This window comes from Saccopteryx bilineata, chromosome 5, assembly GCF_036850765.1.
Source record: "Saccopteryx bilineata isolate mSacBil1 chromosome 5, mSacBil1_pri_phased_curated, whole genome shotgun sequence".
Taxonomy (NCBI): Eukaryota; Metazoa; Chordata; class Mammalia; order Chiroptera; family Emballonuridae; genus Saccopteryx; species Saccopteryx bilineata.
This window is the reverse complement of record NC_089494.1, coordinates 64,234,119-64,249,094: the sequence shown is the minus strand read 5'-3', so window position 1 is coordinate 64,249,094 and position 14,976 is coordinate 64,234,119. Positions and strand designations below refer to the sequence as shown.

The 14,976-nt window shown below is 40.8% G+C and overlaps 1 protein-coding gene across 1 annotated transcript in view; it reads left to right on the top strand.

Annotated features, from left to right (window-relative positions):
- The window catches only part of METAP1D (methionyl aminopeptidase type 1D, mitochondrial), a 75,169-nt gene extending 64,223 nt beyond the window's left edge, over positions 1-10,946 (top strand). Inside the window, exons 6-10 of the mRNA XM_066279367.1 lie at positions 1,047-1,210; positions 7,930-8,027; positions 9,363-9,410; positions 10,290-10,368; positions 10,517-10,946. Coding sequence (XP_066135464.1) covers positions 1,047-1,210; positions 7,930-8,027; positions 9,363-9,410; positions 10,290-10,368; positions 10,517-10,595 — 468 coding nt within the window. The 3' untranslated portion in view covers positions 10,596-10,946. The remainder of the gene's footprint in view (positions 1-1,046; positions 1,211-7,929; positions 8,028-9,362; positions 9,411-10,289; positions 10,369-10,516) is intronic.
- Positions 10,947-14,976: the final 4,030 nt, after the last annotated feature.

Genomic DNA, 14,976 nt, shown 5'->3' with positions numbered 1-14,976 from the left:
CACAATAAAGACTTTTCCTTCTTCCCTCAGAGTGTGGGAGCGTATTTTTTTAAATGCAGAATTGTGTGCAGATTTAAGACATTAATTTAATATTAAAACAGAAAGCTCAGATAAATATTTGTATAACAGTTTCTGCATTCCTCTTTATGAGAAAGAGAAATGTGAAATATAATTACATAGGTCAAATTTATGCAAAAATAGAAAATTCCATGCTACATCAATGGATCAATATTCAATTAGTCTTCTCAGCCTTTTATATTTATTATAGTGTTTGGTAGGTATTGATTTTTATAATGAATCTGGTATCTTTCAGGATCCTGCAGGGACTATTGAATATTGAAGACTGATGAAATTATATTTTTTATAATTTTATTCTTAACACTGTTTTCTTATATTTTGTCTTTAAATATTGATGTATAGTTGTTTGTTTGTTTTCTGTTAACATTCTGCTATCTGAAATATTCAACTAAGATTTCACTTTCAGGCAAGATTTTTCATTTCTATATTGAGCCACTTCAGTTCTTCAAGCTAAATTTTCCTGTAGTCTGTTATAATATTGACATGTCTATCTTATTTCTTCTTGATATTATCTATGACTTCCAAGTATAGAACTGGTAAATAAAAGATCAAATATCTTCATGACATTGAAGAAACTATTCACTGTGTTAAATATTTCTGGATTCTCTAAACCTATTCTAATAATTGTGGGTCAGCATCTATGGTCATTAATTTTTGCATATATAGTTTTGTCTTCTCAAAAATAAAGTGAGGAATCAAAATGTTACTATAGTATTGCTAATCACAATACTGAAGTAGCCATACTAGTCACTTATTTATTGTTAAAATCATATAATATTGCATAGCTTCATCTTTTAAATTTCTGTAAGGTTTCAGCACATCTATTTCTTTTTTTGTAGGTAAACTTAAGAGTAATCCTGGAAGGGTGAAACATATGAATGTGCTAAATATATAACTGAATCCAATGTATACTTTAGAAGAGTAGATTTTTAGACAAGGATATATTTTAAATTTCTGCCTGTGTTTAGGTCTATTACAATGGCTACCATGGAGACACCTCTGAAACGTTTTTGGTGGGCAATGTGGATGAATGTGGTAGAAAGTTAGTGGCAGTTGCCAGGAGGTGTAGAGATGAAGCTATTGCAGCTTGCAAAGCAGGGGCTCCCTTCTCCGTAATTGGAAACACAATCAGGTAAGCCTTACACTGACAAGTAAAGGGAGGGTAGCAAATGGTACAAAGATTATTGGTGGCTCGGTATAAAATTGATGACATGTTTTATGATTCAGAACCGTCATTTCAGTCTGATACCAGTATATGAACTGCCAGGCGGCAATGTTGTTCCCTGGGTTAAAAAGAAAAAAAAAATTTTTTTAAATGAATTATATCAGGTTCAGCAAAGAAATTTATAGAAGCAGCAAGCAATATTTATAGGACTGCTTTTGTTTTAGCTTGACATGTTGGTTTGTGGTGTTCCTTTACTCAAAATCACACCAAACATGGAAGAAAATATCAAGAAGGGGCTAAGCATCCTAACATTTGGGTAATGAGACAGGAGAAAAGCTAAATTTTATAAAGGAAAGAATCTTGTTAAATGTATTCCTATGATACAGAAGTAAAAAGTGTTAGCTCAAGCCAGCTTTACCATTCAGATCAGTGGATTAGCACACAGCCTGAGAAGGTGATCTTCTGTCCTTTTTGGTCTGGTTCATTTTTCCTGTAAACCATTGTTTATGCTCAGCAGTCTGTGCTTGCTTTTGGAGTGTATGTGTATTTTCTGAATTCAAGATTTTTCTTTGTAATCTGTTATCTACTTTCAGATCTTTCCCCCCATAACTGTTTTGAAGTAGACATGCGGAATATATGTTTTCATTTCAAAGTAATGCATTTTGTTAAAGATGATCACATCAGTACCTTTTAAAGTACTGTTCTCATTAATATGAACGATTGAATACTTCCCATTTGTCCGAAGGATGGATGGCTTAGTCACCTTGAAAAGATGGTGCCTTTTTTCTTCATAAGCCCTCAAATGCTTTAAGAAAGAAGGCAGTAAAATATCAGTTAAATGTATTTATGGCTTTAAAAATATTGTAACAGTGTCTGACTCAAACTTTAGTAAAATCTCTTTGGGTTATATCTGAGAAGCTTTTATTGAAGACTTTGAACAAAATTGTGTTTTTGACAGTTTTAAATTATAGGCTAACTAGCCTGGGAAAAAAGGATAGTGTCTCTCTGTTCTTTCATAGGAAATGTTGAATCAGACCCCTACTGGGAAAAGAAATTTAATGCATATCTCACTATCTTACTGTCCATGAATATAATAGAAATGAATTCAAAATGCAGTTTTATTTTTGCAAATGGGATGAGTCGATAGATGTACCTCATATTTTTGAACACCTAGGGTTCAACAAATTTACTGGTGGTGCTCTTGCATTTTAACAAAATTTATTCTTCAGTAGAAGGGGGCAGAGAACACTAGTTCTTATTCAAGCATTCTCTCGAGCTCTGCATTCATGGCTGTGTCTAAAGGGCATGTCAGCCTTTGATTCTCTCTGAGAGGTAATTATCCTTTTCCTGTCACAGAACAACAAATGATAGCTAACTACAGAGGCACATTTGCAGTAGTCACATTCATCAACTGCAGGAAAAAAATTCAATTTAATTGTGCAACACAGCTGCACATGGGCTTTTGAGCATTTCTGTTGTTCTCCTTGTCTCGCTATTCCTCCCTCCAGATCTATTTTTTAAACTTTTTTTTTTCTGGTTATTTTTTCCCCTTTTTGTCTCTTCTTCCATTTTTACTCTCTGTACTTTCTTGTTAAAGTAATTTTCCTTTGTGGCTCTCATTCTTTTTTCCCCATTGAAGGCTATGAATGTAGAAAATTATCACAATTACTCATATAATTGAGCCTCTTTGTAGCAAGTGCAACTCCAGTAGCCTTTCTCCATCATGAAAATGGTTTCATTATAGGGTTTTTCATATTCTCTGACACCATCTACACAGAGGAACAGGCGTGCAGATGAGATGTACTAGGAACAGGCTAGATCAGTAAGGTCACAGTAGGAATAATTAGCTCTGCTATGGAAAGAGCATCTAGGCCTTTTACTGCTACATAAATGTACTGTCCGTGGCTTTTAGTCACAAAAAAACTTACTAACAAATGGAGCTCCCGCCTACTACTTTGAAAAAAAGATTTGTATCAACACTACAATTTTCCATCATTAAGACTAATAACACAGAGCCTAGTATACATCAAGGGGAATAAAAAGAAAAATCTCACATTCAAGTGGCGGCTGGGTGCTGACCTTTGTTCCCTTTTTTTGTGTTCGACTTAACTGTTTACAAAAAAGAGCCACACGCCACACCAACATGCAGGTGAATTCCAGCTAGTACTAGCAAAGCATAGCATTCAGTTGGAAAATCTGATAAATCTCCATGTAAGATAATGTGTTTCATTATATATTCACTAAATTAATTCTAGATACATAAAAAAGAGGAGTAGAATTGAAAGTGACATTGGATTTTTGCTATTTAGATGCAAAGGTCAGTTTTTACAGAGTATGAACTTGCATGTAACAGCTCTTTTGAAAACCAGCAGTCCCAACAACAGCACTTACAAAACTATATAAAAAAAAACAACAACAGACAATGAACTTTTTACTTTTAACCTAGTACATTTCTTTATTTATATGGTTTATGTCTGCCACTGGACAGGAAACTGGCCCGGATTCTAACAAATGTTTGCTCTAATGGGTTAAGGCAGTGTTTCTGGACATCTATTATTTCACCTTTTCTTATTCAGGCAAACTCTCAAGGGAGTAAATAAACAAGCAATCTCCACCTTTATGCCAAAAGTACTTGGAATCGTTACAGACCGAAGGTTTACAAACATTTTTCAACTCAGTCTCGTTAATTTTAAGATATTCATCATGTTTTGCATAGCCTCCCTCTACTGACACATCATGAGAACATTCAAGCATCTTTTATGAGTATTATGTTACCAAAAACCTAGTGATCTTTATAAGAAATTTTTAAATTCTCTGAAACCTATAGGATAGGAGGAGATGTCTGAAGAAGTATTTATTGCCAAAACAGTTTAATGGAAAGAGTTTTTCTCTATGTGTTCTTTTGTTTCATGAGGGCTAGTGATTGTTAAGTTACTGTGTTATTATCCTCATTGTAGGTCCATTTGCTTTAAAATATATCTAAATCTGTATTTTTGTAATTATCTCTAGATGGCATAATCTGTGCATATGAGAATATTGTGAATGCGTAATTCATGTATCACAAATATGTGACAGTTCAATCAAAAATAATTTAAACTTATACTTGTAAATGTCATGATGAAAGTATCAATAAATGGTTTTTCATGTTTAATTCATAAGTATATGTTTTGATATTAATTTAGAAGAATATAAAGCAGATTTTTAAAAATAATCTCTTTCTATTAGATTATGCACATTTAAACAATAAGTGGCTCAGGCAAAATAAGTCATTTTAGTGTCATCTGTGATGGATTTTTCTTGACAGCTACTGTAAATTACAATTATACTGCTTCTCTTTGCACATGAAAGTAAGCATTGCAATAAATTATCTTTTATTTCAATCCATCACGTCTGCTTTTCAGAAACAGAAAACCTCAAATAAAAGTTCAGGACTATTGTAAGAAAAATACAATAATTGGTGTTCAGTCTGAAAAAAAAATGTATCATTCATTTGGAAAACAGTTGTAGGCTTTCAAAAATATGTATATTACTAATTATACTTAAACATTCCTTGTCATTAGAGGGGCTCCTTGGACTTGTGCATTCCTGTATTAAAAAGTACTGCTTAAAATGAAAATCTGGAAAATGAAGGAAAATTTTCATAACTTAGAAAATCGGGTGCCATTTGAGATTCTTCAGTTAGAGATGTGACCCTTTAGAGAGTAGTGTTCTTTATAGGATTCAGGTAAAAATGGTAAAACAACAACAAATACTTATTTTTATGTGTATTGTTATTTTTTTAGAAGAGTGTGTATTTAAATATAGTACTTCTCTGCTCTCTTGGGGAACATATTCTTAGTCATAAAAATGTAGTTGACATATATTAAGAATTTTAATTTAACCAGACAATACTTCAGTTGAGGAAAACTGTCTTATGAAAGGGAATTAAACTGAAGAAAATGGTCACAAGATGAAATTCCTTAAGACAGATTTCTCTTTCAACTATAACTGAAACATTAACAGTAATAATACCGTACAATTTAAAAGTAAGGTTCATAAACTACTTTTCTACATCTTCTTCCTTCTCTAGCATTCCACATGAAAGACTTCAAATCATAAATGTGCTCAGACTCATGTGGAAGTGTCCTAAGAGGATTTTTAGTTAGAAAAACATCAGAACACATGAGCTAATACCAGGAGAGTTCATTTCAGTAGATTTCAGCAAAAAGCAGACAGACTTCATTAGTGAAATGTCCAGGGCAAGAAGACCCTGTGCTCAGAAGTGGGTCCTGTCCCTATGATGGCTGGTGTTGGGAGCACCTGTGGCTTTTCTTGGCCACCCCAGCCCACCCAGCTGTTTCCATGTTCCCCAACACACCAGTCAAGGAGAGGTACACACACTCCACCTTCCCATGTGACAAGAGTTACCAGTTCTTGCTTTTATGTTAGAATGGGATTTGCTACAAGTCACTTTGCTTGTCTCTATGAAGTTAAATTTGAATCCTAGAATTAGGTAAATAATTTTGTGCCTCCCATGTGTTCCCAAATAATAGAAGGGGTGTGCTTTTAAATAGCAATTTGGAACATTGATGAGATTTTTTTATCCCATTTAATCCCCTGTAGGTATGTGTTAAAAAGCTAACTACCAATCCAGAAGGAGAATATCCTGAAAAGTAGACAGAAATGTATACTTAGCTCCTGAGAATTGAGCATTGTGATGGGTGCTCAACCAAGGAACTGGAGGAAATTTGTCCTGTTCTTTTCACATGGCTGTGAAATCCTCTTACCTTTGCATCCTTTTGACCTTTGACATATACCTTCTATGATATTCCTATAACCCAGAGTTCCACAGGATCCAGGCAGTAAATTGTTGTAGGAGAATGCACTCAGATACCTTTAGCTACCTAGTAATTGCACAGCTTCTTTTATGAAGAGGAATGAGAGGTATGATGAGGAAGGGACCCTAAGTGTTTTTTTAGAGTGGGCTTTCTTCGTTTCATTGGAAATTAAGATGAAGATTGCCATTGTAACCCACATTTAAGATGTAGCTGTGATGCCTGCCAACCACAGCTTTTAAAAAAAAATAGAACAGTTTATACTGAATGCTCTCAGAATCATTGAGGTTTGTTGAAACAAAGTAATATAATTTACAGGTTTAGGTAGAGTCCATTTTTGTAAAAAAAAAAAATGTGGATCATTAAATGTCTTATTTAATAATATCTCTTTCATTCTCTATCCACTCTCCATCCTCAGTTTCTATTCAGAATTTGTGTGGTACAAATAGAAAGGCTTTGGGAAACTTGTTTCACCTCCTGCCCAAACTGCAGAGACACACATAAATATCCATAAAGTACAACTAGTTAAAAACATTGACTTATCATTCCTGTCCTCAGCACATGCATCAACTTTCTTCTTTCTGTGCTAGCAGTTAGATGGAAATCAAAACTGAATGAGAGTCTGCCCATCTGCTTTTATAGTGAAGTTATTTTACAGGTCTGGGGATGAAGGTAAAACTGTTGAGAGAAAAGTATATTGACATGCATGCCTTTGAGTCATGTTGAAGTAAATGGACTATCTTTTGGAAACTCCAGTTTGGGATCTGAGAACTTTGGTTTTGTTAAGAATTTGAATAGCAGTTTTGCTCCTGACGGTTTAACTTTGAATCCACATCATCATCCTTTTGTGTGTGTGGATTCAAAATTAGAATTCAAAGAGTACTTAATCTTGTAAATCCCAATCCACTGTTATGATTAGAGTTTAGGCACTATGCCCTTCATCCACATGAAAGTATATATTGTTAACGGTGTATGTGTTCTTGTCTTTCTGGCACTCCCAGAAATAAACATTTGTATCTAGTTTCAAAAACAACTTCTTAACCTTGTAGGTGAAGATTTTAGGGTTGGAGTACATGTGCTGTATTTTATTTATATGGAATAGATGGAATCCAAATGATTTGCATGTAGAAATGACTCATGAAGCATTAAGAATTAAGAATGATAATACTAGTTTTTCTTAAGCATTACAGTGATTAAAAAGCATTCTTTATGAATCCCATTAATGGTGTAGATCTGGAGGGGAAGTCCTAAATGGTCACAAAGCTTTGGAGGGTTTCAAGAATATTGTCAAAGCAGATTTGACCTTTTTGTGTGAGTGATACACACTCTCACAAAACATTTGCAAATGTTTTGCAAACATTGTGTCTGTTTGCAAATGTATAATGTTTTGAAATATATCAGAATAAGGGAATTATAGAAGTAGGAAGACACATTTCTAGAGCGTAAATTTTTTCCTCTGTTTAGTTCCCAAATCAGTAGTAATTTTTACAGTCTTTTTGTGAAGCCCTATACACACCAGGCAGGTTTTTATGACCTTCATTACATGCACTGTAGTTTGGTTATGTCAATCCATATATGTGTGCATGCGCACTCACTTGTCTAAAAGTGGTCTTGTTTGAGTGCTGTAGTAAGGTAAATGATGCAAAGTTCTGTGTTAGATACATACCTTTCTTCTTCATTTTCCAAAAGGAGTTTTATAAGCAATAGCAAAAATATTAATTTATTCCAGAATAATGAAAACATATTATTTCTGACTCTAAATATAACTTTTTTTCTTTTTTATTGACTATTTTAAAATGACTTTGTTTTATTTATGTATGCATGAAGAACTTATCTAATTTAATTAAATATTTTGTTTGGTCACTTTTAAAGCCACATAACTCATCAGAATGGTTTGCAAGTCTGTCCACATTTTGTGGGACATGGGATAGGATCTTACTTTCATGGACATCCAGAAATTTGGCATCATGGTAAGAAAGTTAATTTAGGAGCTGTTTATTGAATGGAGTTGGGATAAGGCAGTTTTGCTCCTGATGGTTTAACTTTGAATCCACATCATCATCCTTTTATGTGTATGGATTCAAAATTAGGATTCAAAGAGTACTTAATCATAACCAGCACATTACTACATTACTGGATTAGAGCCCAGTACTTTCATTCCCAAAATAAGGTTTATTTTACTTTTTGTCTTATCTTGGGAAAGTGATGGCTGGAAGGCACAATGACTATTTGTCTAGGAAGAGTTACTGCAAACAAAATGCCACTGCATCAGTGTCCCAGCGGCATGCACTTATGACTGTTTTCTGTTTCCCTTTTTCTACCCCCTTCTCTAACTGCTGACTGCTGTGGTTAAACTTCATTACATCCTACACAGCGTTGACAGCTGACATATTTAGCAGCATGTACTCTTTAGTGATTTTTAGATTATACCCACCCTGTGTTCCTTCCCCAGAATCTCTTGTTTTTCACTGCCTGGGTGTGCATCCTACAGTGGGAAAGCAGGGGTGGGCCATAAGGCAGTGGAGGGGGGTTTAGGGTAGGAGGCAGTTCTTTGAAGTGCCCCCAAGAGGAGTGCACACCTGCACAGAGACCAAAGCACCCTGTGCAGGTGTGCACCCCCTCCTTGGGTGCTTGGGTGGGAGCAGTTCCTGGAGGAACTTGGTGCTTGGGTGGGAGCAGTCCCTGCCTGGAACCCATCCCCTGGAAGAGCCCTAGAGATGCAACAGGTCAGAACTCTCTTTGGGCAAAAAAGAGCCCCACCTGAGGCAGCTCAGAAGGGATCCAGGATGGAGGGCAGAAATGGCCTCTCAGACATGTGCCCGACCCAGACCCACACTTGGAGTTCTTTGAAGTCACCCCTGACCTTGCCTCATACTGCAACCTGTACCCTAAGTGGCTGCCTTTCCTTTGCATCTGTTCCTCACGATGTCTTTGTCTTTGGCATGGGGGTGGATCACAAGGCCCCGGCCCAAGCAAAGCCAGGAGACCTCATAGCAAGTGTTGGGGTGGGGAGGTGGGAGTGGGGGATCCTGTCAAGTGTCTAAAACACCCAGGCTGCCCTGCTAGGCCTTGACCCCAAGTGCAGAAAATGCAAAGGCCCAGGCGCCCCATGTTTAACTCCTGGTTGGTAGCCAGCATCCAGGATTCTAGAAATCTCCACCCCCACTTCTATCCCAAAAGAAAAAAAATTAAATTACCAAGTTTTTTGAACAGCCCAACCCCCCCTCTAATTCTGTTTCTTTCTATTCTTCCCTCCATTTCTCATTCCCACTCCCCCTGCCTACCCCATGTTTTATTTTTTGCAGCAAATGACAGCGATCTACTCATGGAGGAGGGAATGGCCTTCACCATAGGTCAGTGCGGGATCTCCTCTTCAGAGAGTCCAGGCTCCCCCAGCGGAAGCAATGGCGCTGGCCTAGGCCAGGCAGCCCCATGAAGGACTAATAAAGTCAATCAGCATAATGAAATAATTCAGATGCATAATAAATCTGATTAAATAATATCCTTGAGACCCATCTTCCTAAATCAGATTCTTACCGACACATTTAGCAGACAGCAGCCCTCCAATGTCTAATTCTGTTACCAGTATAATGTGGTGTTTGGATTTTGGTGTGTGTGTGTGTGTGTGTTCGTTCATTAACACCTAGTAACTGGAGGCTATTATGTCCCTTGCTCCCTGTCAGCAAATGGCACATACTCTCTGGTGGCCCATTCTTGGCTGATCCTGTGATTGGTAGCCCCACCAAATTTTAATCACCTAAGACCCGGAAGGCATCATGTTTCTGACTGTGGGATTTAATGGAGAAGCAATTAGAGTGAAATAAGAAAATTGTTATTTGCTGATTAATGAACATTTTGAGCATGTTTTAAAAATTCAAATATTTTTTGAAACTCACTGGTACTTATAAGAGGGACTGGTGTTTGGGTGGTTATTATCCACAGGGTCCTAATTAAGGCTTGATTAAAATGCCCTTTTTCCTCTAAAAAATTACGAAGTAGGCAACTTCACACATTTTGAATGCTGTAACGTTTTCTCTTCCTACTGTTTAGTTTGTAGTGTACTATGTAAGCAACATCAATTATCAGCCCTTGCGATATGACAACACGAACCCTTGGGGGAAGTACCTGGGAGGGGAGGGGAGAACCTTCTTGTTCTTTTTTTATAATCAGCAGAAACAATGTTTAACAAGAATCTGATTAGATCACTGGAGTAATTATTTTCTCTCTTAAAGAGCCAATCATAACCGAGGGATCACCTGAATTTAAAGTCCTGGAGGATGCGTGGACTGTGGTCTCCCTGGACAATCAAAGGTGTTTGCTTTCTGCCCGGTTGCTTTTAAATTGTGTGGGAAGGGAAAGTTCGACCGCTCGCGCTGGTGAGCTTCGCTCGCGCTGGTGAGCTTCGTTCCCGCTGGGCCTGCGCCGGCGCGAGTCCTCACCACTGCCTTCTGTATTGCAGGTCCGCCCAGTTCGAGCACACCGTCGTCATCACGTCGAGGGGCGCTCAGATCCTGACCAAACTACCCCATGAGGCCTGAGGAACGGCCCCAAGGTCGCAGAGGCTGGGCGCCTTTCTCCTAAATTGCTGAAGTCCAGCTGGAAAACTTTTAGAAGAAACGGGCGGGCAGCCGGCTGGTTGCGCAGCTGCCAACCTAGTAACAAGAAGCGTCTTGGAAAACCCGGTGGGAACTGAGGGCAGAAGGCCTGCGTGGCGGAGTGGCTACGGAGAGACTGGTCCTGGCGCTGCGCTCAGCTTCCCAGCTCGGGGAAACGTTTCTGGAGGGGCATGGGGACGCTCTCATTTGGAAGATGAGGGATTCCTAGAGGTGCTTGGTTTTTTCTTTCCCTTCTCTGGACTTGGCTCAAGTAAAAACCTTTCACTTCCTAAACCATTATGTCTGCGCTCCTTGTCCCTGACAGTTAACTAGGGCAAGAAGAGGGTTGTTGGTTAATTTTTGAGTTTCTGGACTTCACATGTGCGCGCATGAAGGAAAACCTGAGACTAGCTCTTGGCTGGACTTTTTATTTAAGTATCTTTTCCCCTTGTGGAGCTTACATTGGCTAGCCCAGAGGGCACTCGCAGAGGCCCAGTGCTCCACAGCCTTTCTGGTTCTTTCCCCTTCCTAACTGCTTTGCAATGAAAAGATAGTGTGTATAGAGGGATTAGTTACAAATATTTCTTTGCCCGTGGACCCCGGGGCCTGGCCCTTCTGCAGGGCTTTATCAATACAAAAACAGGACTTTCAGTCCCCTGCGGCTATTCTTCCCACCCTCATCCTACCCTGTGGTGCCATCCCAGAGGTTTCCTTTGAGATATCTCTCTCTCTCTCTCTCTCTCTCTCTCTCTCTCTCTCTCACACACACACACATACACACACACACAACCACCATTTAGTGAGTGAACCCCAGGCTGATCTAACCTCTAAACTGACCTCTCCTCATACTGGCCCCCTCGGAACTGCTCAGGGCACTGGAGACCCAGAGGGACTCAGTAAGAAGAGACAAGGGCCTCGTTGGCAGAATTGAGTCTGGTGAGCTTCACCCCAGTTTGGCCTGCCTGCAACTCCAACTGCTTCAGGAACAGGACATCTAAGGACTCACATTTCTCACTCAAGACTCATTGCTGCCTGGAGTCACCTTCCCTTTCCTTGCCCAGCTCTCCAGGACCTGTTCACACCTAGGCTCAGGGGTGGAAATGGGTTTGGCCTCTAGCGGGCCAGGCAGAAAGTAGCCCCCCTCTGGTCATGGTTTCAGGAACAAGTCCAGTTAGGGTGTCCTGGCTGTCAGTGGTTTCCTAACTCTTGTTACTGAAGCAGGGTTTTAAAGTTGCCACCCACTAAGTATAGCGTGGGTTGGAATGCACCAAGGAAATATAGGGTACCTATAGCTGCCATGTCAGATGGCCTCTGTGATTGGGCTCCAAGAGCCAGCTCCTCTCTATGACACTCGCAGTGGTAGAAAAAAAGATAGGAAACTGAGGCCAATGAGCACGCTGGGAAAAGTGTTCAGTTGAAGCTTTTCCCTGAAGTTGGGATTCTCTTGGGCACCCTGCAACCCCTCTGGCTCTCTTTCTCTGCATTCAGGGATGGAGAATTTGTACAGAAATGATTTTGAGTCTAGTGGATCTGAGACCTGGAAAAGACCAAGAAGGGCTTGAAGATGTTCAAGGTTTACAGAAAACACTTTTGGGGTCCTGAGACTTGATCAAGCAAAGGCTTAGAGACTGAAGCTGCTGCACTTGAACATTCCTGAGTCTCTAGAGAGGAGCAAGACCCACATGTCCTCGGAAGAGCTTTGCCTGAGAATGACTTCACTTCTCTCCTAGAACAGTAGGATTGCACCAATTAGCCCGTATCTTATCTACGAATCAGGTTTGCCAAGAATAATTTTATTAAGACCACAGGATTTTAACAACCACTGGGATAACACACTGCTTGGAGGTGTTTATGGGATAGCTTTATAATCCCATTTATTAAAGAAACTAACCTAAATTTTAAATATTGTACACACATACGTGTGTATACCGTATATACCAGCACCAGCCAATACTCGCAGCTCTGTAGGAAACAAACTTCATTTAGAACAAACTGTTTAACATGCTTTGAAGTTGAAGTTAGGAAGCAGATTTAAAAATGCCTAGCCCACTCTCCACCCCTCATCCCTGCCATCTTAATTGACTCCCAACCTAACCCAGGGCGGCCGGGATTCCAGCCCACGCGTGGCTACAGCTAACACCACCAGGCGTTACTCCTACGATGTCTCCAAGGGGGTCTACTCTTAATCCGGGACTTTCGGGATAAATGGGAGAGTTTTATTTCTTCTCAGACTTGGGACAGGCAGAGGTCTAAGAAAACCGACGTTTCAGAACAGGTGTCGCCTTAGCGGTGTGAGGTGGACAGGCTCAGGGAGTAGAGATAAAACCACACGTTTAGAAGCTCGTCAAGGCCGATGTCTCAGCGACCGAGGTCTCAACTCAGCCGCCCCTCCCTAGACCAGCTTCTCTGGGTTTGAGAAATAATGTCGAAGTGCAGACACTTCCTCGTCCTCAATAATTCATTTCTAAAATAAGCAAGGCTCTGAAACCTTTTCCCAAGGGCGCGCGTGCGGGTCTTTTTCCGTGGGAGCCAGCCCCGTCCACTGCGCTGCGAATGGCTTGGATTCCCCCAGATGTGGCCCGACGGAAAATCCTGGAGGCAATCGATACCTGCGGCCGCCTCTCTCCTTTTCCCTCACCTTGCAGTTATCTGGAATAAACTAGCCCTGGGAATCGCAGCTGTCGGTTTCCTCGCGCGTTTTCCTGAGCACCTGGAGACTCCAGCCCGCTTCCCTCAGTCCCAACCGCAAACCCGCGCCAGTCACGGTGATCACTTACGTGGTCAGGGCCCGCAAAGCGCACAGGTGACCAGGGGCCCGGGCGGCATCGTGCTGCTGTTGCAGGGTGCACCACATCGCGCTCCACATCCCGCTCCACACCCCCAAACAGGCGCTAGAAAGGAGCAATTAAAACCACAAGTGCAACATGGAAATCAAGGAGTCCAGCAGCTCTGGGAGTTGTCTGGTAGCGGAGTCATTAGCTGGTTGTTCTTACAAAGTATCACTGTGTGGTTGGGTGATTAAGAAAAAAGAAATCTTTTTAAACATTGGCAAACCCGTTATTGGTTTGGAGGATTGGAGGATTGGTTGTGGGTTTCTTTTCTTTTCTTTTCTTTTCTTTTTTTTTTGCTTTTGTTTTTCTTTTTGCTCCAACCACGCTGCCTGTAATATTTCTGTCCCCAACATCATACTCTTAAACCAAAGGAGAGGAATTCTGCGGGCAGCAGCTGCTGCAACTGAAGTTAAAAAAGAGAGAAGCCTCTCCCACTAATATCTGTAAAGACAACACCAATATAATTTGTTTTGAATGTTTATTTTTATTGGTATTCCTACTGCCAAAATGTGCTTGATTACAGAGGTTTGTCCTGCGATCATTGCGCATTCCAAACAGGGGAAGGTATATCGGCGAAGGTTCAGCTCAGGCCAGATCAAATCCCGTGCTGTTTAATGCTGAAAGGCTGCATGTTGCTATTAGTGTTAAATATATGGCTAATTATGCGTATGAAAATTAAACATCAGTGTTATGCTAATGGGGCGCCTTCAGCTGCGGATCCGAGCACTTGAGACTACCATTTAATCAAATGAATCAGTAACTAATACATCTGCACGTGTGAACTTTCACAAGCTCATTTCACCGTTCCCGCCACACCGCTAAATTATGAAAGAAATAATTATCAACACTTTCTAATTAGCTAACAAAGTAATTTGGGATTCACCGTGAAGCTAGAGGAATGGGAAACCAACAGCCCCTTGAAGGCAGTGTGGTTCTCACCGTGCCTCGAGGGGGTGTCTGTGTGGTGGTGACAGCGGCGGGGCGGGGTGCACTTTTCTGTACCTAGCGCCCCAGAAGATAGAAAATGCCTTGGCAGCTTTTGCCTCCACCAGCCCTGCCCCCCAGGCGCAGTGGGGCCCGCTTTGACCACCGAAGACTAGGAGGGTCCTGGGCGACAATGAGTGACATATCCACACACAGATACATGAGACTACCATTGGCCTGGTTTTGCCTCGAGTTTCGGTGTCCCCCAGGACTTCTAACTCCCTGTACTCTCTCCAGACCCCAGGAGGCCGGAAAATGACCACCTAGGGTCCGCGGCTCAGGCAGAACTGAGCTAGCTCGCTCCTAGGCTCCACTTGGTGCCGCGCCTTAGGGGGGCGAGTGAGCCCTGGGCACTCAGCGCAAAGGGAGCGGAGAGGGGAGGGGTGGTGGAGGAAGGTTGGGAGGGGAAAGGGGAAGGAGGGGGGTCGGGGGGCGAGGGGCGGTGCGGCCGCCTTTCCTGGGAGGAGAGGCGAAGATTCCTGGCTATCCGCGCGCACTGCTTTAATCAG